Below are 21781 nucleotides of genomic sequence, written 5' to 3'. Positions count from 1 at the left end.
AGCTAAGTAAAGCTAGAGTGATGTTGTTCTTCTGATTGAACGTGCTGACTTGCAGGTTCAGATCAAGTTTGGGGGAGTTCTGTCCCCATGACTCATCAGGTCTGCAGCTTTTGTTGTCGAAGTTGGTGAATGACTCAGCAAATCTTACAAACAGTTTATTCACTGTGACCTGCCACCTAAATTCATAATATGCAATTTTTGCATTTCTTGACTTATATTGGCCCTTTCACGTGATTTCCCTGCTAAGATCATTTTCCCTTGTTCTTCAGTTTAATTTTTCCTGTATTTAGTCAAGTAAACTGGGAAGTGTTGAATACCTTTGAGACTGGTGTCTTTCCCAGCCTCTTCTAAGCTCCAGCCTCATAAACCTAACTTTATAACCTTCTTGCAAGTAGGGAACTGCTTATTATTTTGTGATGGCTTTTGAGTGAAGGTCAGGTCGTTCATAAAGGCCCTCGGATGTTTTCCTTAGGACAGCAATGGTTTTCTCTTTCCTATTTGGGAGCATTTGGTTGATGCCTGAAAGGAACCCAGTTTGGTTGTGATTTTTTTTTCAGCTTTTTTTTTCCCCTCTATTGCATCTTTCATTAATTCTGTTTAATAACAACCTTGTAAGTAGAGATAGTGTGAATCACCTGAACTTTCCTTTAAAGTAAAGGAAGAGTATTATAGGAAACATGAAAAGCAACTTTTTTTCTGAAATGTTTATTATTGAAGTGGCTCTGTGGTTTGTCATTATCCCAGAAAAGCCTCAATTTGACAAAATTTTTCAAATATCCTAATTGAAACAAGAATTTAAAAAAACACACACACACAAAACAAACAAAAACAAACAAACACTCTGTTCCAGGTAAGAGCATCGTGATGCTTGTTTCTCTGAGGCTGTAACTTCTGCTAGGACAAGGATGTTCTTGTGTAGTGGAGTTAGTTTTCTAACTTAGATGTCAAAATTCACTTCCAAATTTCAAATTTAAAATGTACATCAAGAGGGTAGTTATGGTAGATGTCTTGTAGAAGAATTTTAGAAGAATGTTATGAATGCTGGAGTGTACATTGGATACGATTTGTCTTTCTTACAGATGATCTGTATGTAGAAATTTGTCTCAAATACACCTCTACTACCATCTTGATCATGCTGATATTTTAATGGACACGTTTTGGCAACTGTTGACATGCATGTCTGTGATGGCTGACTTGGAGCATGCTCAGACTAGCGAGTAAAGAGAAAAAGCCTCAAGCAAAAATCGTTGGGATGAAATTGTGCAACTAAGATTATTGATCACTAGACATGAAAACATGTCTTCATGGCCTGTTTATTGCATATGTATATTTTTCTCCCTTCCACTTGATCCCAGTGAATCAGGACCATACATGATAGATGATGATTTGCCTTAAAGAGACAGTGAGCTGTTACTCAATTAAATCTGTTTGGGTTAAGTCTTTGCTGTGGCTTGCAGTGAATGGACAATGAAGGGGAGGAGCTGTAGCATTTAGCAGTCTCATGTATTAAGATGGTATCTGAGGCTAGTATTTCTGGTAATCTAGCCAAACTGCCTGTTTTCCACTTAAAATAAGTTGTGTGCATGAAGCATGATTAATCTTCTCTTTCCATTCCTCTGAAGAGATTATTCACCAAAAAAATCAAATGGAAGACGTTGAATAAATGTCCTTTGACAAAGAGAACTGAAGTGTACTTAATTGTTGGAGGATACCCAGTGCTTACACTTTCTTAATATTTGTTAGCAGAAACAACTATTAGCCCGCATGAAAAATAACTATTGCTGAATTAATATAAAGTAAACAACAGAATGTTGCTTGTTGCTTAACTCAATTAATTTGAACATATTGTCAGTTCTTATTTAAGGTATTTCTCTAAAGGCCTCTTTTCTTGTTCTTGCAGTTCATCAGCTTTTTCTTGGTCCTTCCCAATACTACTTCATAACAGAGTCTTCATGTCTTCATCTTGCATGGTTGCTGGTGTTTGTTTTTCTCTGTTATTGCCCAACATTTTTGCTCCACCTTTGTCTCTTCCTGTGCATACCTACTGTTTGTTTTGTTTTTTTTTTTTTGTGTGTGTGTTGTCCCATCTGTGGCCAATTAAAAAAAAAAAAAAACAAAAAAAAAAAAAAACAAAAAAAAGTAGTCTCTGATCAGTATCTCATTAAAAAAGGTGCAGCTTATTACTGGCAGTTCTCTAAAGCATATTGGTATGGCACATTTGGCAAGCACCAGCAAGCAGTCATTATGTGAAACCAGCAGGCACATGCTTGGGATATGACAGGGCCAGTGACTACCCAGTGACTTACAAGTTGGATAGCCACACCTCACCCTAACTCTCAGATTTCTTGTTTGGTCTTGGTGTCTCTTTATGTCCATTCTGTTTAACAAACCTTTAGCGGATAATAGCTAATGTTGAAAGCTTCCTCTTCTGAAGCAGGATATGTCTGGCTTTTGGAAGAGGATCCATCCAGGATTGAGGAGTATCCTGATGTTCTCTATGCCAGTACTTAGCCATTTAGGAAGGACAGTGCTATGACATTTCTGCTTTAAAGTTTGAAATAGAATTCAATTGAAGTGGACCTACAAAGTTCCTTGAGTCCAACTGCACACTGACTGGCATGGGGCATCAACCACCTCTCTAGGAAGCCTGTTCCTGTTGTTCCAGTGTTTTACCCACCGTCACAGTAAAGAACGTTTTTCCTTACATCCAGTCTGACACCCCCTCACTTCCCCGTGCAACTCTGTGCTGTTCACGTGCATCCTACCATTGGTTAGCAGGGAACAGCGACTGTCACCTTCCCCTGCGCTCCTCTCCTCAGGAGGCTGCAGAGAGCAAGGAGATCACCTCTCAGCCTTTTCTTCATACCAGACATCCCATGTGTCCTCATTGTCTCCTCATAAGTCATTCCCTCCAGTCCTTTTACCAGCTTCGTTCCCCTCCTCTGGACACTTTAAAGGACCTTAACATCCTTTCTATATTGTGGAGCCCAGAATTACATGCAATATTGAAGGTGAGGCCACACCAAAGCCAACTGTAGTGGGAGAATCACCTCTTTTGACCATCTGGGCATGATGTTTGATGTACCCCCAAAATGCAGTCTGCCCTCTTGGCTGCTAGGGCACACTGCGGCTCTTGTTGAGCCTGCTGGTCAAGCAGCACTCCCAGATCCCTTTCTAATCGGCTGCTTTCCAGCCACTTGTCTCCCAGCTTGTGCCTGTGTCCAACGTTACAACATCCCAGATGTAGCACCTGGCATTTTCCTTTGTTGAATTTCATGCCACTGATGATTGCCCAATGCTGCAATCTGTCTAGATCCCTCCACAAGGCCTCTTGTCCCTCAAGGAGGTCAACACTGCTGCTGACCATCCACCAGCCTGGTGTAGCCCCATTCACTACAGCCCTTTGGGCTCTACCATTCAGCTAGTTCATCAGCCAGTGTAACATGAACCTGTTTATCTCACAGTTTGACTATTTGTCCAGAAGGGTACCATGAGGGATATCAAAGGCCTTCCTGAAATCCCCAAAGTCTACATCCAGCACCTTCCTGTCATCCACCAAGCAGGTGGCCTTATCATAGGAGGAGATCAATTTCAAAGGCAGGACTTTCCCTTGGGGAACCAGCGTTGACTGTGTCTGATAACAGCTTTGTTCTTTAACTGCCTTTCAATATACCCAGGAAAATCTTCTCCATAGCTTTTCGTGGGAGTGAGGTTAGACTAACAGGCCTGTAGTTCCCTGGGTCTTCTCTCATGCTCTTTTTGTAGGTGGGTATAATGTTGGCCAGCTTCCAGTCAGCAGGGACCTCCCCAGACTCCCACAACCTTCGTTAAATTGCTGAGAGAGGTCCAGCTATAACATCTGCTGATTCCTTCAGCGCTCTGGGGTGAATCCCATCAGGCCCCCTGGACTTAGGAACATTTGTCTGATACAGCTGGTTCCTTACACGCTTGGTGGCTACAGATGGAAAGTCGCCGCTCCCCAGTTCATGGTCCTCCAACTCAGAGGACTGGGCAGCCAATTTTTTGAATGTGCCATGTTCTTCCAGGTCGAAACAAGTCATAGCTTCTGCATTCTGTTGCCCAAAGAAGAAGGGGAATGTATTTTTGACTGGATGTACTTTATGCAACCTCATCAGTCCTATGAGGAAAAAATAGAGATTGGCACATAGAGGAATGGTGGTTACTGGATATTGGTCTGGCAAAGTTAGAAAACTTTGCCAGAACTTAGGATAAGTTCTAGTTATAGACAAGACGTGCAGTTTACAGCGGCTTAGTGTTCTCCCTCCAGCATGACATGCAGCTCTAAAACTTAAGTTCTTTCTTTAAATTATTTTTGTATTTTTTTCACTTTTTTAATGAACCCAGTCAGGTGGGCAGACTTTGTTTGTTTGTTTCGGTCAATGAAAAAAATTATTTTGATGCTGAAAGCTGGCAAATCAACAGTTTTCCATGTTGATCTGTTCAGGAACTATACCTTTAAACTAATTGTGGTGATCAGAATGCTTAGTACTTAATGCTGTTTAAGAGTTTTCTGAAATTAGTGTTTCTATATTTCACTTTCCACTGATTACAATAGACCCTCAGTCTTTCCATAGCAGTGCAGTCATTTATAATCCTTGAATTTGAATTAACATATGCTCCCAGTGGCATTTATTTTCCCATCAGAAACAGGGAGTAAAAGGGAAATACTATGGATCAGTTTGGCTTCTCTTGTAGTGGCTAAATGAAATGGAGGTTATTTTAGAAAACCGGTAAATGAGTTTTGATTTTGAAGAAGACCATTAGAAGCAAAGTCACAAGTCTGGCAAAGTTCCCAACCTTTGTGTAAGGCTACTTCACGTGAGTTTAAGTTCAAGTATGGATTAGGTTAGAACATTAATTATATAAAGTACTTTTTTGATAGTTGAGCTGAAATGACGAAATCTGATCCTCCTGCTTTTGTTGTTGGTACTTAGGCTTTGGAGCATTGTATTCTTGTTTGCAGGAATTCAAAAACTGGAGTTAAACTTAAAAAATTCCACTTAGTTGTGAAGAAGAAATGCTTACTCTGAATCTTGTTCTAATGGGATATATGAAGGGATTTTAATGTATTTGTATGTTTGGTCAGTGTTCTCTTAGCTGTCTGTGAATTTAGGGCACATGGAAAGCCACAACATGGTATCACTTAAATTTGTGTAGGTCTGCAGGAAGTTAGCTTGACTAATATAAATTGGCCATGGATGTATTCAGTTATAACGATTAGGATGTATTTCATGTGTACTTAAATGTAGGGTGGGAAAAAGAAACAAAGATCTTATGACTAAAAAATGGTTAACCCAGACTCAAATTGAGTAAGAATTAAGCTGGGAAGTATTTACCATAATGAGGAACTTCCTTGCCTGTGATTTAGGTGTCTTATGCAAGGATAGCTATTTTATAGCTTTTTTACATTGCAAATAGCCAGTGTTCATTCTTCTATTTAGTTCCAATTCTTCTTCCTTTTTTTTTTTTTTTTCCATAAACAAGTCTGTCGTGATAATCCTGTGTTTTGGGCACTGTTTGGCTGCCAGACTGGTTATATCATAAGTGAACTATTGTTGTGCTAGTATAAATAAGCAGGAAATGGTTTATACAAATGAATCTGTTCAGTACAACTTCAGTAACTACAGTTGGAGATAAGCTCATCATCAAAGGTGTAAGGTTTCTGAAGATAGAATGTACAGATGTTGCTTGTGACTATTATACCGGGCTTGGAGTATCTTGGAATTGCCTGATAGTTCAAATTCAGATTATTCATATGTAACATTAACTGACCATTATGTTTTGTGTTCTACCCCACCTTTCTACCACCCCCAATTTGATAGAGCTCTTTGGCAGAGACACTAGACAGCACTGGCAGTTTAGATGCTCAGAGAACTGATATGATTTACACTATCGAAGACGTTCCTCCATGGTATCTCTGCATATTTTTGGGGTTACAGGTATGTTTCAAAACAGCTGCTATTTTTTCTCTAAAAAATTTAAAGCTTATTTAGCACTTTCTGTGTAGTTTCTTGCATTTGTGTATGTGTTATTCTTCCCACACTCTCGCATATTTGAAGAAACTGTTAAGATAGTGTGACTGACTTCAGAAGAAACTAAGATTACTGTGTTAATAATGATTTACATTATTGTTTGCTGGCTTATGCATTTGTGAGATGCATTTAAATGTTTATTCTTCTAAGATGTTGGTAGTAAATATATGAACAAATGCTATGTGCAAAGCTTCAGAAACTGACATCTTGCACCTCTGGAATTAAAGATGCAGAGAGAGAACTGTTTAGCATTGAAATCCTGTATATTAAAGTTGATACTGTAGTGGTTTCAATTCCAGAAGCTTGATAGCACCATCTTGCAGTCATAATCTGTAAGTTGCTAACAAGCAGGTGTCACAGAATCACAGAACTGTAGGGGTTGGAAGGGACCTCTAAGTGTCCTCCTCTTGGAGTGAGAATGTATGTATGCATCCTACAATCAGTAGGATTGTAGTGGTGAGCAGGACCCTACTAGTAGTTCAACCGTTTGCTTATGTGAAGCAGAACAGCTCATTTCATCTCCTTTGTTTCTTGAATGGCAATAAAATCTATCCCACAGGAATGCAGAGAATTTGTTAATATCTGTAAAGTATGTTGAGATCTCCAAGCAAATACATTCCAAAGCATCTTTTTACTTCTGTCTTTCCTCAAGGGCAGGCAGTACTGTAGGGATTTTTATTTGCATTAGTGAATATGGTGACACCTGTTTGTTTGCTTAACATGTTTGGATTGCAAAAAAATTAGTGAGTACCTAGTGTCTGGTACTTGGGAGCCTATGTACATGCTAGTTTGTGTGCTCTAAATTAATTTGTAAGCTAATAGTTTTTCACATGGTTGAAAATGAATGGAGTTATTTATCTGCTTTTCTGAATTGAAAGCTGTTTTCAGCAGTTACCTAGATACCTCCTCATTAAGAACAGTAGCCATGTAGCTATGTAAATAACCTAGTTTATTCTACATAAATAGCGATCATTAGCAACGGACAAGTGGTGGCTTGACATAGAGGGCAAATAGTTGTAGAAATGCTTTAGAACCAGGAAATGAGAGGTCTGATGGATAATTAAAAAGCAAAAACATCCAATAGAAGAGAAAATACCTTCATAAACTCTTTTTAAGAATTGTCTGTGGTATTAACAAACCATTTATTTTGTTCACAGCATTACTTAACATGTTTCAGTGGAACTATAGCAGTTCCCTTTTTGCTTGCTGATGCCATGTGTGTTGGATTTGACCAGTGGGCTACCAGCCAGTTGATTGGGACCATTTTCTTCTGTGTGGGCATCACTACGTTGTTACAAACAACTTTTGGGTGCAGGTGAGATTTGGGATTTGTTTCTAATTATTGAACTGCTGATGATAAGACTATGCTTCTCAGTCAGAGATCCAAGAAGAAGTTAGTCCGTTTCCAAAGGATAAATGTGAAATACAAGATAAAAATTTAGTTACAGGACAGTTAGTTAAAGCTTTCGGAAAGCTGCTACAAAAAAAGTGGATCTGAATTCAGAGAAAGCATTCCATGGGTTAAAAAAAAAATTAAAAAAGAATGCAGGAAAGAAAAAGAAGAGAGAAGTCTATGAGGATAAGGAAAAATGTATACACCTTTGTAAAGAGGAATTAATTTTGCTATTTTCCTTAGTTACTTTAATGATGCTCTATTTTGCCAACGTTTAGGTTAAGGTTAGTCCTACAGCAAATTGTGGCTGTTTGTGTAAGGTGCTTGCCATATTAAAAGGGTATGGTGTTTGGAGTCATGCCACAAAATAAGCATAGTTGAAGAAATGTGTTAACATCCAGCTCTGCTATCTTAGACTGAGTAAAGTGGTCTGTGTAATGTATTCCCAAAGCTGATTTAAGAACGTTGAACTTTTCCTCCAGAAATGAAAAATACAATAATCAACACTGGAAAAAGGATGAGGATAACTTTGTATTCTTTGAACCAACTATTTCTGGTCATTACCTTGCAATAAGCAAGTAACTTGCATTTATTTGTTAGTTGTTCTGAGTTGCAGGCTGTGATCCTTCCTTGAGATGGGAAGAAACACATACGTTAATGTAACTTTATGGGGATGCCTCAACCTTGCCTTTGGTGTCCCTAGGAGAATTCAAGAGACCGTTACAGGCACTAGTAAATACTTATAAAAATCTGGTGGTGTTAAGAACAGAATGTCGTAAGCTTTATTCACATAAAGCTATTTTACTTTATTTTATTTTATTTTTTAAAAAAAAAAAGTCTGTTCTATGGTAAACACTGCAGAGAGAAGTGAAACTTACGATGACTCTGTCTGTGAGAACCAGGAATAGCTAAAACCTGCAAAGCGATTTCTGCATTTTCTTGAATAAACCAACGATAAGTGAAAACAGAAAAGTACATACTTTATGAGTATGTTCTCATATGATTACTTGAATGATTCTTGGGTCATTTAGTTCACTTTAAGAACAATGGAAGCTGAAATCCTGCATTCGAATAGAAGATGGACAAATGCCCCCCACTACTTTTATGATTTATTTAAGAAACAGAATCTTTGGGTGGAGAAGTTATCCCAGTAGGGTGCAAAAGACAAGCCTGTGGTAGATCACTTTGATTTTTAGATCAGTTTTTCATCCAAAACCTTTCCAAGTATGTCAGGTTTTTCAATATAATTAGTTCCTATTTTGGTTTAAAAAGATATATTGCTAACATACTTTTTGTTTTTGAAAAATAATGTTTTATATATTTTTATTACATTTTGCTAAATTTAGAACATCGCTTTTTTCTTTATGGAAACGTCATTCTGATGGCAACGTAGTAGTATTTAAATTGATGAAAAAGAAAATATTCATCTTTCCCTAATGTATTTTCCTTTAGTCAAGGCAGATCATGTTTTCTGCCTGAGTGGCTCTCTGTGCTTATTGGGTGTAGCTTGCCTTAGCTGTAGTCATACATTCTCAAGTACCTTGTCCAAAAGGAGGCAGAGGAGCAGAGCTCTGTGCCCTTTGGTATTCCGAACCTGATCAGCCTCCCTTTTAGTAGGGAGTGTTCCCCTACACACACACTCCCATTTGTGTTTTATATAGGAAATTGAGGTATTGTTGACTGAGACAGGAGCTGGGAGAGAAGGTCTTTTATTGTTCATCTTTGAGTGTTCCCTTCCTGTGTTAAATGAAGTTGAAAATCTTGAAATTTTCTAGGAAAAGTGCAGAGTTACAAATGGGTGTTGACTCAAAGGGGAGTTTGGTTTTCCTGTGACTTTAATAGCCTTCTTATTCTGCCTCAAATTTATCAGGAAAAACAAAAAGCTCAGTTTTTATACTTCCTGAGACTTCACAGGTCTGAAGTTTGTCATCTTTTTTCTCTCTTCCCCCCACCTTGAACCCCATCTAATCTTAGGCTATGTCTTCATTACTTGATATAGAGTGATTTGGGGCTCTTGCAAAAACAGGTGTGGTCCCATGAGTTTTAAATGCTCTGTTCCTTGTCTGCCTTCCATGGTTTTCCTTTTCTGTGGCTTCTACTTGCCCTGTGAAGGACATTTATAAACCGAAGAGGTAATTGTGTCTTAAAATAAGTTAATCTGTATTCATGAAGAAAATTTCAGTGGCTGAACATTTTATAATGATCTAACATGTGATTGTGGTTTTATGTAAGGGTGGGGCTGAGATAAAGCAGTGGCATTCTCTAAATAAAGTTTTCAAGTATTCATTGGCAAGTCCGTCATCTGCAAAGTATTTCAGCAAATAAAGCCAGTATGGTTTTGAAAGGGCAAATTCCATGGTTCAAAGGTCCTTAAAGATGGATTTAGCTCCATTTATGAGGAGGCGCTGTGGTCAGTTTGGTACCCATACTAATTTTAGGAATTCAAGCAATTTATTAGTTTATGTAATAAGCCAAAAGATTTGGCAAGGATTCAGAGCAGTTAGCATGACTGAGACAATCAAATACAGTGTTAATATACCTAAACATTTTAGGTTTACTGCTGTGCCCATCACTACATTGTCTAAACATTCCCATGTCTGGGTGAAATGTTAAGATAACGGAGATGCTTCCAGATGACTTCTACTGCGTGAAAAGCTCCATCTTCACAAGGACTAGTGCCAAAATTGAGCAACGTTAGGATTTAGACATGATATTTGTATACCACGCTGGCAGTTCTTAGCTGGTAATGAATGTCTGGCTAATAATGGGAAAGCTATTTCATAAATCATGTTCCAAACTACAGCTGTCTCTCTGGAAAGATACTGATTATGGTTGGCTGATTTTGAGTAACGTTTAAAGAAATGATAGAGGAGGAGAGAGACTGCTATTTTCTGTTTAGGGAATTAAAAACAACACCAGCATTTTGAGCTTACTGGCCCTTTTGATAAATATTTTGAGATAACTGTCTCTTATGATGGTTTAATAGATAACTATGCAAGACATGCTAGGACCCTATTGTGCAATATGTAATTTTATCCAGGTGTATAGTCTAGATCTACAAAGATGAGTCAGGTAGAGTAAAAAAAAAAATACCATCGCATTTTAAAATTCAGCAAATGTTCCCAGTTAATAGTGTCTTTTGACCAAACAGCTGAGGTTCTGAATAGGCTGGCAAAGGCCAAAGGAAGGAACCATGCAGTGAAGATTTCTTGGTATGACTTTAGGGGCAGTTGTTAAAGCTGTGTGAGATGAGGAAATAGGGTCTAAATCAGGCTGTTGGTATTTCACTTGAGCGTGTGAACATTCACTTAAACAAACAACATAATTCCATTGTTCCCAGGAAAGTTCTCTGAACACTTAACCGAAAAGCTTGTTCAAAACATTGCAGGAAACCCTCAATTTTTTTTTTTTCTTAGATGTTTATATCCCTCAAGACTTCGCAATTTTATCTTTTTAAACTCAGAAATTTTACCTAAATTCTGTCAAGAAATTATGTGTACATGGGATACAGGAGGATCTCCTGAGTTTTGTTTCAGGTCATGAGTAGGGAAGTTGATTCATCGAGTGTGTACAGTCCTAGGTCTTTAATACAAATTGTGTACCTGGACAAAGTTGTCTCCATGGGTTTTAGTGAAGCATTTGACTCTGTTCCCCACAGATTTCTCCCAGGAGAAACTGGCTGCTCATAGCTTGGATTTGGTGTACTGTTTGCTGGGTGAAAATCTGTCTGGATTGTTGGGCTCAGAGTCATAGTGTATAGATTTCAATCTGGTTGGCAGCCAGTCACCAGTGGTGTTCACAAGGGCTCAGGATTTGGCCCGGCTTTGTTCAGCATTTTTATCAACACTCTTGATGAGGGGATGCAGTGCCCCCTCAGTAAGCCTGCAGCTGACACCAAGTTGGGTGGGCGTGTTGACCTACTTGAGTGTAGGAAAGCTCTGCAGAGGGACCTGGATAGGCTGGTTCAATGGGCCATGTCCAGTTGTACGGCCTTTGGCAGGGCTAAACATTGGGTGCTGCACCAGGGTCGCAACAACCCCACACAGTGCAGGCTCATCTGGCAGAAAAGGACTTGGGGGTGCTGGTCAACAGCCAGCTGACCACGAGCCAGCAGGAAGTTTAGACTGGATGTCAGGAAGAGTTTCCTAATGGAAAGAGTGATTAGGCCTTGGAACATGTTGTCCAGGGAAGTGGAGGAGTCATCATCCCTGGAGGCATTTCGGAGACGTGTGAGTGTGGTATCAAGAAGCACGATATAGTGATGGGACTCAGTAGGTCAAATTGATGGTTGGTCTTGATGATCTTGAAGGTCTTTTCCAACCTAAATGATTCTGTGATTGTGTGGTTTTATTATCTTTAGAAGGAGAATTCTGACTCTGAATGCCCACAGCAACATCTATGTGCTACATATACCACCAAGTGAAGGTTGTGCAAGGTTTCAGAAGGGTGTTTTATGTCATAGGAAACTCATAATCTGGACTTGTCTTGGTGCAACTGACTTCATCCCTGGAGAATGCTCTTGCAATGTACACTTACAAAATCATTATGCAGGGACAGAGTACTGTGTAGGTGGGATAGAGGAGTAACAGTTCATTAGAGGTATTGGATATTTTGCCATGGGCCCCAGCTTGCTCAGTTTGCCCAACAAACCTTGTAAAATGAGGTGAATCATTCGCTTGTGGCTACTACTGTTTCTTCCCCAAAGATAAAACTTTTTTTTTCTTTCTTTTTTCTTTTTCTCCAGAAGAAATGTGAGAGGAAATTGTGTGCAGGTTAGGTGTGCTTTGGTGGCTCATATGTTTTACGGAGTTTAAATTTTTTGATGTAGCTTTCAAAGTTTGCAGTAGATGGGTCAACATTTTAGATTGGTTATGGCCCAAACTCCTTTCCAGTAGTAGTTCTGCTGTTCTGTTTTCTTGCCTGTGAACTTCTACAGCCATTGTCTGTAACATGCTTCTGTTCTGAGTTTTTCTCTGTCGAGCATGATCTTTTTCCCCTACAGATGTTTTTCATCTTCCTTGTCCCTTTTCTGATCTTTATCTAAATCTGCTGCAGTTAGTTCTTTTCCTTTACTGGTACTTGTACTGGCATCAATGCACTTGATTGTGGCTGTAAAACAGCCATAAATGTAGTGCAGTAACAAGAGCTGCATGAGCAATTGTTTCACATGTTATGGTTTGAGATCCAATCCTTGGTGTTCACAGAATAGTTCAAAGTGCATCTTCTTTGTAGTTAAGTAACATCTGGATATTTGTAATGCTATGCATGCTATGGTTTATTCAATAAATACATAGTTGGTGCTGGTGAATGCTCTTCAGATATTGAACCTTTTGGGAAGTATAAACACCAATGCTAAGAATGTCATCTTGAAATTCTTGCAACGTTTGCATTTATTGTTATTAGCCACCTGGAACATCTAATCAGCACTTATCAGCCTAATTGTTATTTACATGTACGCTTAAAGATGAATTTGTAAATGACTATACTTCAAATTATGCAAAGAAAAGGTAGAATATACAGACTGCTTACTTCTGTCAAAGAGCTTTTTTAATGTTGTGGGACTGTAAAAGCTGCTTGTTCAGGAGCCTGGCTAGTACTTACATCAGAACGTGCATCCTTATCCTTGTTATGATACCGAGTCAAAAACTCAAGTCAATGTCTGGTACCTGTGTGCCAGTATCCAGTAATTATCTGTTATAGGCATCCTGTTAATAACTTCACTCATGTAGTGTCTTATGTTAGGATTTCACTTGTGATGTCTTAGCATTTCTATGTCTGTCCTTTTTTAATAAGAAATTCTCATATTTAGTAACTACCTGATAAAGGATTGTTTTGAGGATGAGTAAGCACCTAACTGCAGTTGATATCCTGACACAATACTGTATCACAGGGTAATATCTCCTCTTTCCCTTTCCACCAGGTTACCCTTGTTTCAGGCAAGTGCTTTTGCATTCTTAGCGCCTGCTAGAGCAATACTTTCCCTGGAGAAGTGGAAATGTAATAATACAGGTAATTGTCGTTTATGCTTGCTCCCATTTAAGTGACAAATGATGTAGATGACATATAGTGCAACTGCTGAACCTTTTCAAACAGAAACTGAAAGTAATGAGCAGGGAATAAAAATAAATAAATCTAATTTTGCAACATTTGAACTTGGTTCCTCCTTGCTTTGGAATAATTTTTAAAATGCCCTTGTGGAATTCTAGTTTTAAACCTTTATATTTATCTCCAATCTATTTAAAGGAGTTACATAGAAGATGAAAAATGTAAGAAAGCTTTAAGGGAAAATCGAAGGCCTTATAAGAAAACCTGTTCATGTTAGGGTTAACATCCAGTTATAATTTTGCTTCGAGGGAGAGGGGAGGAGAGAGGGAGAAGGAAGAGAGAGAGCTCTTTTAATACTAAGAAATCTGGCAGTAGCTTAAAATAATTACTTTGTTAATATAGAGAATGGCAGAAGGGTTAAATAAATGATTGTGTCCTCTGTTTGGAAGTAGTGAGTCCATAAGAGTCATTTTTAGTTGAGGAGTAGTAGTAGTAATTCTGAGCAATGCTCAGCATCACGACAGGATCAGTATTTTTTCTCATTCATAGTCTTTGCAGAGCAGGCTTTAGCAACATTTGGATGTTCTTCATAACTTTTTCTTTGCTACCTTTGCCATCCTGAAAGGTAGTGAATTTATTTATAATGAAAATGTGCAGTAAAACTGGTTGTGTAGGCTGCCTTTTCTTTAATTTAGGTTACAAAACTGAAGTGGAAACAGCTCTGGACGTTTTCTTTTTAATGGGGCGTGGTTATTCAGTAATAAGGTTGAGGGCAGTGCAAGATGGAACTGTATAGAAACAAAACTGCCAGATTCTAATTGAAGGTCTTTGGTGGGGGGGGGGAGGAAGGGAGGCAAGGGTGTTTGAGGTCCTTTAGATTCTCTAGTGATTTATATTTCTGTTATTTGTGTGTTTATAACAGTCTTCAATTCACTCATGACCACTGAATCAATTTTTCTAGTGTTTTCCTGTATAAAGCATAGCTTTAAGCATTCACATTTTCACACTGGAGTACTCAGCTACTGGGAAAGAACACATGGGTAAAGGCATACTGTGGTGTACTTCAGATGTTATGGCTGCATTGGATATTTCTTGACAAAATACGCCAATGTCCTAACATGCAACTTGTTGAAAGAAAAAACTGTCTGATAACCTTTGATTGCAAAAGCAATTTTTCCACTATTTAAACTTCTTAGAAAGAGCCTTTGCTGCATCTTGCTCTTGAACCTTTTAACTTTCAAAAGGTGTCAGATGGGGTTGTTAGTATGGGTCAATTCATCATTCAGTGAATAACCTAAATTGGCAAACAACAAACATTGGAATGTTTCCTTGATTCCTAGTGTGCAGTTGAGTACTTCTCCATTCCACCATTTATTGGAGTGGGGAAAAAATGATCTATATGACCTTTATTTCTGGAGATTATTATTTTTTTTTTACCCGCTTTGGTACAGTGGGTAAAATTAGTGGTTAGCTCTTGGGAAATGTGAGCATGATATTACGCGATTTGTAGCACTGCAGAACTTCTTTTCTGTGTAAATTAAGTCTCATTTGTTAGACACAGCTTAAGGAGAAATGTATTTTTTATTAAATATGGAAAAGTGGCTGAGGAATAAATACCTGTGTTTTGTCTTTTCTTTTGGTAAGATATAACAGTTACAAATGGAACAACAGACCTGCTTCATACTGAGCACATCTGGTATCCCAGAATACGAGAGGTAATGTGGGAGTAGCCTTTAGCTGTTGATCTGTCCGATTTCAGTTAAGTTTCTCATTTAACCATCTGTGTGTTCTTGTCTTTAAGTTGGCAATCTCTTCTTTCACTGCAATTTCATTTGAATATATCCCTTTACTCATTTCATGGAAGTCTTCATTTTTTTCAACTTGTTCGTTGCTGAACAGCAAATACAATCAGTTAGTTGCCACATTCCAAAAGATACTTGGTAAAATGCGCAAGTGAGATGAATAACTGTTCTTGTAGCACTTACCAATTTGTGCTCACCAGTAGCAGTTCAGCAAACCATAAGCTACTACCACTTGCCTTCTGTCACTCTGTTCAGTAGGCTGTCCAGTGGAAGGTAAAATGCAGTTAGCCAATGTGTTCATTCCTAGGTGTCTTAAATTGGAGACTATCCTGATGAGACATTGATTCTCCCAAGATACTTGCTGAAATACACCAAACTCCTTTTCCATTCGCAGCATCACAGTCTGAACTTCATCAGTCTCTGCAGAGCTCACAATGAGGGTTGTGCCCAGGCATCACACTAGGCTGCTAGATAGTGTAGTCCAAATTAAGGCGTGTGTCATGGAATTTATCTCCCATCCCGTTGCTTTGGGCTGCAAACTTTTTCTTAATTAAAAACAACCCCTCTCTCTTCCCCATGTTCAAACCATAGCTACATCCTGCCAAGAGCCCTGCAGCCAAGAGGGCTGACAGTCTCCTGAGACCACAACGCTGCTCTATACCAGCTTCTAAGGAGCACTTGTGAACAATGCAGCATACACTGCCCCTAGGAGCTAGGAGCATCACCTCCGTGGCGCCACCAACCCTTGCCGGCTCGATCTGAGAGCTTAAAGGTTAGCCTGGAACCCAGGTCTCCTGTCTGACAGTGTGATGTGCTATCCACACAACTACCAGACTGGCCCACTGGTCTGTTGTGTAATAGTTTTGTGAAGAAAACCATAAGTGTTATGCTTAAGCAATAAGTCACTTGAACCTAATGAGCTGTTTTATGACGAAAAATTTGCTGAGTTCTTCTGTGTCACTGAATTCTTTTAACTGCAGTTTGTAAGCCAGAGTAGAAAAAGAAATGTTTTGGTTTTGCTTTCAAGATGCAGCTGAACTGTCTCTTTCCCATTTTTGTGTGTTCAGATCCAAGGTGCTATTATCATGTCCTCCTTGATAGAAGTGGTGATTGGTTTGCTTGGCCTTCCTGGCGCCCTCTTGCGATACATTGGACCTCTGACCATCACTCCAACTGTTGCTCTAATTGGCCTCTCTGGTTTCCAAGCAGCTGGAGAAAGAGCTGGCAAACACTGGGGTATCGCAATGTTGTAAGTACTCCTGGGTGTTCTTGTCTTAGGCCAGTGGGTTCCATCTGGTAAGTTGTTATGGATGAATTTTGGAGTGCCAATGAAAAACCTGAGTCTGCTTGACTGCCAAAGGTAGCATTGCAGTGCTCCCATCATGGAGAGGAGTACAGTGTACAGGAGTAGGGTCAGCTAGCAATTTGGGAATGAAGACCACAGTGACTCTGGGAGAGGAGGAAGGAAAGGAGGCTGAAAATGAGGTTTGGAGAACAGAGTTTTGTGAAACTAGCTGGTTGGGGAGCCATGGACTGCTGAGTCTGTTAATTTAGTGATAAGTATCCTGTGAAATACTGTTGATAACCAGCCAAATCAGGATGAAAACCACATTTTATGAAGTATGAAATTGGCTGAAGCAGTTAGCATATCCGATGTATAGCAACCACCTTTGTGCTTGCTCTGGAAGTGGAAGGAATGTCTTGATCCAATCAGATTCTGACCTAACTAATCTGTTAGCACAGTACTTTGAACATATAAAGTATTCTGTAAGTGCAGCTTATGATTAAAAGGGCTGTTTAAGACTCTTACTTTGGGTGTTAGCATCATGATTACTGTTGTGTTTTAACCCGGCCGGCAGCTAAACACCACACTGCTGTTCACTCACCCTCCCCCCTCCCTCTCTGGGATGGGGGAGAGAAACAGGAAAGTAAAGCCCGTGAGTTGAGATAGACAGTTTAATAAGACAGGAAAAATAATAATAACAATAATGATGGTAATAGTACTACTACTAACAATGTGTACGAAACAAGTGATGCACAATGCAATTGCTCACCACCCGCTGACCGATGCCCAGCTGAACCCCGAGTAGTCCAGCCCTCCTCCCCGCGGCTAGCCACCCCTATCTATTGTTTAGCACGATGTCAGATGGTATGGAATACCCCTTTGGCCAGTTTGGGTCAGCTGCTCTGAGTCTGTCCCCTCCCAGCTCCTGCTGCACCCCCAGCCTGCCCGTTGGCAGGACAGAGTGAGAAGCTGAAACGTCCTTGGCTTGGTGTAAGCACTGCTCTGCAACAATTAAAACATCAGCGTGTTCTCAGCACTCTTCTCATCCTAATCCTAAACATAGCACCCTACCAGCTACTAGGAAGAAAATTAACTCTGGCCTAACTGAAATCAGGACAATTGCTCTTTTATGTTAAGCAGCTGACCAAAAGGAACACTTGTTTTCCTGTAAAACACATTGCATGCAAGTTGGGACTAACATTATATCAATCATATAGACCTGCGATGAATTGGATGTTGAAACCTGTAATGGAAGTTGATGTTTTGCAGATGGAGAAAACAAGTGAATTTAGGAACAGAGTTTAAATATTACCCAATCATAAAGTATTTCTGGCTTCTGCCATTCAAAAATTGTGCCCTCGTTGGAAATAACTCATAGCCATATAGAGTCACTAAAAATAACTTGATCTCTGCAAGATGTGGCACTTGAATTGTCTCAGTTTTTCTGATGAGATAAAATGATTGTATCACTCACTATCTAGCACAGCAGAATAATATCTGTGTAAGAGCTATGGTCCTCTATTAGCTGCAGGTGTTATTTGACAAGGTTTTCAGTTTCCAGAAGAATTTTCTGACCTTGCTTGTTCTGCAGGTGCCGGTTTGAAATAATTTAATAATAAAACACAACACATTATGCTCTGTAAAAACAGCAGGTATTCCTGAATTCGTACACTTGTACATCTGGTGAATGAAATGTTTCTTTGGGTACTTAAAGTTTTGGTAGTATTTTAAATGACCCAGTATTATTTCTACTATGTAGACAAGCAAACTGAGAAATTAATCTTGATGTTATCAGTGAAACAGTTCAGGACTTTTAGTTGTTGTTTTTATTTCTTGCATATGTCTCCTACTTTAGCCTCTGTCATACCATGCACTGCATGTATCCTCCTCACTGTTTTAAATCATAAGCCACTTTCAAATAAAAATCATGGTAACTGCCTGTCCTCAGGGCTAACATGCCAGAATAGCTGCTGTTAGGGAGTGGAGGCCATCATCTTTCTGTAATAGACTTCTGGAGAGATGCCAAAGTGTTTCCTGAATGTGAAGGAAAAGGTGTCTTTATCATTTGACTTTAGTCAGGGGTAAAGGCTATAAATGATACCCTTCTTGTGCAGAGCTCTTTGTTCCTGGAGACTGAGGGAAAATAAAGCTCTGTTTTGCTTTTTTGCATACTAAAACCGATCTTGAATAGAAAATGAAGGGAAGCTTAAAATAAAATCTTTTTTTTTTAATAAATCCGATGAAAACATCATCTCAAATTTCAGAAAACCTTTACTCGTTCAGGCAGTTTGACTCTTTCTTTAGTCTTTTTACAGGAAAATGTTTTTTGACTGTTTCAGAATTAAACAACCTGTCCTGGGTTTTTATTTTGCACTGCAGTGGATTTTAGCTGTAGACTTAAGTTATTTTTAACATACAGAGAATCTTAGCAGTTTTGACAAGGGGGAAGTGCATGATACATAAGGCATCTAAAAATTGTAATAAACTAGGTTACTGGTGAACTGCAGCTCACTGGAATTCTGGTTTTGGGGCTCCATTCAGCTAGTTTATCAGCTATGTAGAAGTTAAAGCGCACATACACCATACTTTGGGCTTCTTAAGAATTTTAGACAGATTTTCCCAAGGCAGACATTTTTCAAGTGCTTTTAAGTTTTATGCAAAAACTACTGAATAACTGCTCTGGCCTGTGATTGCCTTCCAGTTTTCCTGTGTCTTCCGATTTGCTAGGAGTAGCCTTTATGTGTGGTGCAGACATGGGTACACATAGTTACAGAATTTGAGACAAAAAGAAAAGAGAAATGTAGCCTACCTCTTTGCTAAAGGTTGTCTTAACTCTGAAAATATTTCTGATTCATTTTCCCGTTCTTTTTTACCTGTTTGTTGCAGTACTTTAGAATACAAATGAGGTAGTTTTAGATTTTTGTGGAATAATAATTTATTTAAAATACACTCTCTCATTATATTTTGTCTTATGCTAAATTTAGCATGTACATTTGTATTCTGAGTCTGAACAACCTGAAGGATTATCAGGTTTCTGCTGAGAAGGATTTTTAAAATATTGGTGCTAATGGCATGTCTCTTGTCTTACTCTCCTTTTTTTCCTCAGGACTATTTTCCTAGTGCTGCTGTTTTCTCAGTATGCGAGAAATGTCAAATTTCCCTTACCCATTTACAAATCCAAGAAAGGATGGACAGCTTATAGGCTGCAGCTTTTTAAGATGTTCCCTGTAAGTAGTTGAACTGGTTCTTCAGTTGGCAAAAGTAAACCAATTTATGTTTTGGGGCTTTTTTCTTGATTTTAATTTTTCTAGATAGTACAGTAGATCACAAAGCTGAGATAAAAGCTTAAATGTGCTTGTGAGGAACTTAACTAAATGGCTTATTTGCACCAGGAAATAGTCTTGTAGTTTTACTAGATAACATTCTGGCATTCGTATCTAATGAGGAGCTGCTGGAGTGATGAAAATGAGGGAGGGGAAGGAAGGGGATAGAAAAGGAGGTAGGCTTGTGCATGTAGTGAAAAGCAAAATGGTGCCCTTCAAAAAAGGAATGGCAAGATCATTATCTTTTAGTTTTATGAAAGCAATACTCTGTTTCTCCATGTGAAAGACTTCCTTGTATTTCTGTGTTAACGTAGACTTAATTCACTTGTTCATGTAAGTGCCAATTTGGAGACTTATCCATTTGTTACAAGCGAGAAGAGTTACTCTAAAGCTTTTGTAACAGCACTTTTATTAGAGGAAAAAGATACTCAGTGGATCTATTACAGGGTTTACTGCTTGTTCAGATTTAAAATATCACTTAAGATTGCACACTTCAGATGTGTGCGCAATAGATAGTCTGTGTAGAAACTGCTATTGGTGAATATTGCCAATTATAGTTTATTCTAAACAGCTTCTTTTTTTATATTCTTTCACAGATTATTTTAGCGATTTTGGTGTCATGGCTGCTTTGTTTCATCTTCACTGTTACGGACGTCTTTCCCCCTGACAGTTCAAAGTACGGCTTCTATGCTCGCACGGATGCCCGACGAGGAGTGCTGTTGGTAGCTCCATGGTTCAAAGTTCCTTATCCTTGTAAGTATGTCTGTTTTTAAGGGCTGTTTTCTTCTAATATTTGGCCTATGAGTATCATTTGTGTTCTTCTTAGAAACCCTGCTATCTTTTTCTCAGTACTATATTTAGATTCAGGGCAACACACACTTGTTTTTTTCCCCTTCTTTTGCTCTTTAATGTCATACCTTAAGGGCTCACACAGGAAAGACCAAGACTCTGAAGCCTGAACTTGTAAGGTTTAGCTAGGTAACTCTTGACTCCTAATAATGTGGTTGTGACTTTGTGTGACATGGGTTTGCATGTAATGGTTGACTTATCTCTATGTGTTGATATTGTGGGTAACTGCTGTTAATGTTATACAATAAGAAAGATATATTGTTATAACTCCTGCAGAGAGCTACTGAAATCATTGATTCTTGTTGTCAAAGGAATCGGTAGTGTATGGAGTTTTTCCAACTTAATATACTTCCCCTGTCCCCAAACACACCTGTTCTTGAATTAGGACGAATGTTAGGTAACTGCACAACGTCCTGGCTTCCAGAAGTGTTGTAAGAATTGGGCTTATAGAAAAGCCAAAGGATACTAGTTAATGCTTATCAAAGGAAAAAAGGATTTGGAAAACTGCGCAAAATGCTTTACGTGACATCTTCAATGGTTTTATTCTTTTGCTCTAAGTGTGAAGCTGTTAAAGGCTGTTTCTTAGGACATAAGATAGAATTGTACAACTCATTTGTGCTGCTCAGAAATAAACATCATCATAATAGAATAACGTTCTTCTGGAATAGAAATTATGAATACCACTAGATCTTAATGAAGAGCTTCATTGTGGTTTTCCATATACTTTGATTCTGATTAGCTCTTAGGAGAAACCACTTCTAAAGCATTACTTGCAAAATGTATAATAGAAGGTTTTGGGAAAGAAGAGGCGGAAAACTTTTTGCCACCCTGATTAGACCTTTCTTATTTGTAAAGCCTTGTTCATTCACGTTTGTGTGACTTAAAGTTCCTTTTGTTGTGAGAGGCTCTTCTATTTCAAAGAGATAAAAAGCATCAAGGCAATTGCTGTGGAAAACCTGCCAAGCTTTTCTACAGGCTTAAATTAATCTTACTTTCCCTTCTACAAAAATTTGGAATTGGAAGGTGTTTAT

At 38.8% G+C, this 21781-nt stretch overlaps 1 protein-coding gene across 2 annotated transcripts in view; it reads left to right on the top strand.

The window, feature by feature from the left end:
* SLC23A2 (solute carrier family 23 member 2) overlaps positions 1-21781 on the top strand; it is a 34099-nt gene that overhangs the window by 843 nt on the left and 11475 nt on the right. For both annotated transcript variants that reach the window (XR_011090128.1, XM_068662214.1), the window contains exons 3-9: positions 5844-5960; positions 7211-7368; positions 13367-13455; positions 15136-15206; positions 16361-16542; positions 19685-19805; positions 20498-20654. Coding sequence is in view for 1 of the 2 variants with exons in the window: in XM_068662214.1 (XP_068518315.1) it covers positions 5844-5960; positions 7211-7368; positions 13367-13455; positions 15136-15206; positions 16361-16542; positions 19685-19805; positions 20498-20654 (895 nt within the window). In the remaining variant the exon portion in view is untranslated. The remainder of the gene's footprint in view (positions 1-5843; positions 5961-7210; positions 7369-13366; positions 13456-15135; positions 15207-16360; positions 16543-19684; positions 19806-20497; positions 20655-21781) is intronic.

This window comes from Anas acuta, chromosome 27 (genome assembly GCF_963932015.1).
Source record: "Anas acuta chromosome 27, bAnaAcu1.1, whole genome shotgun sequence".
NCBI classification, from domain to species: domain Eukaryota; kingdom Metazoa; phylum Chordata; class Aves; order Anseriformes; family Anatidae; genus Anas; species Anas acuta.
The sequence above is the reverse complement of the archived record's forward strand: the minus strand, read 5'-3'. Positions and strand labels throughout refer to the sequence as shown.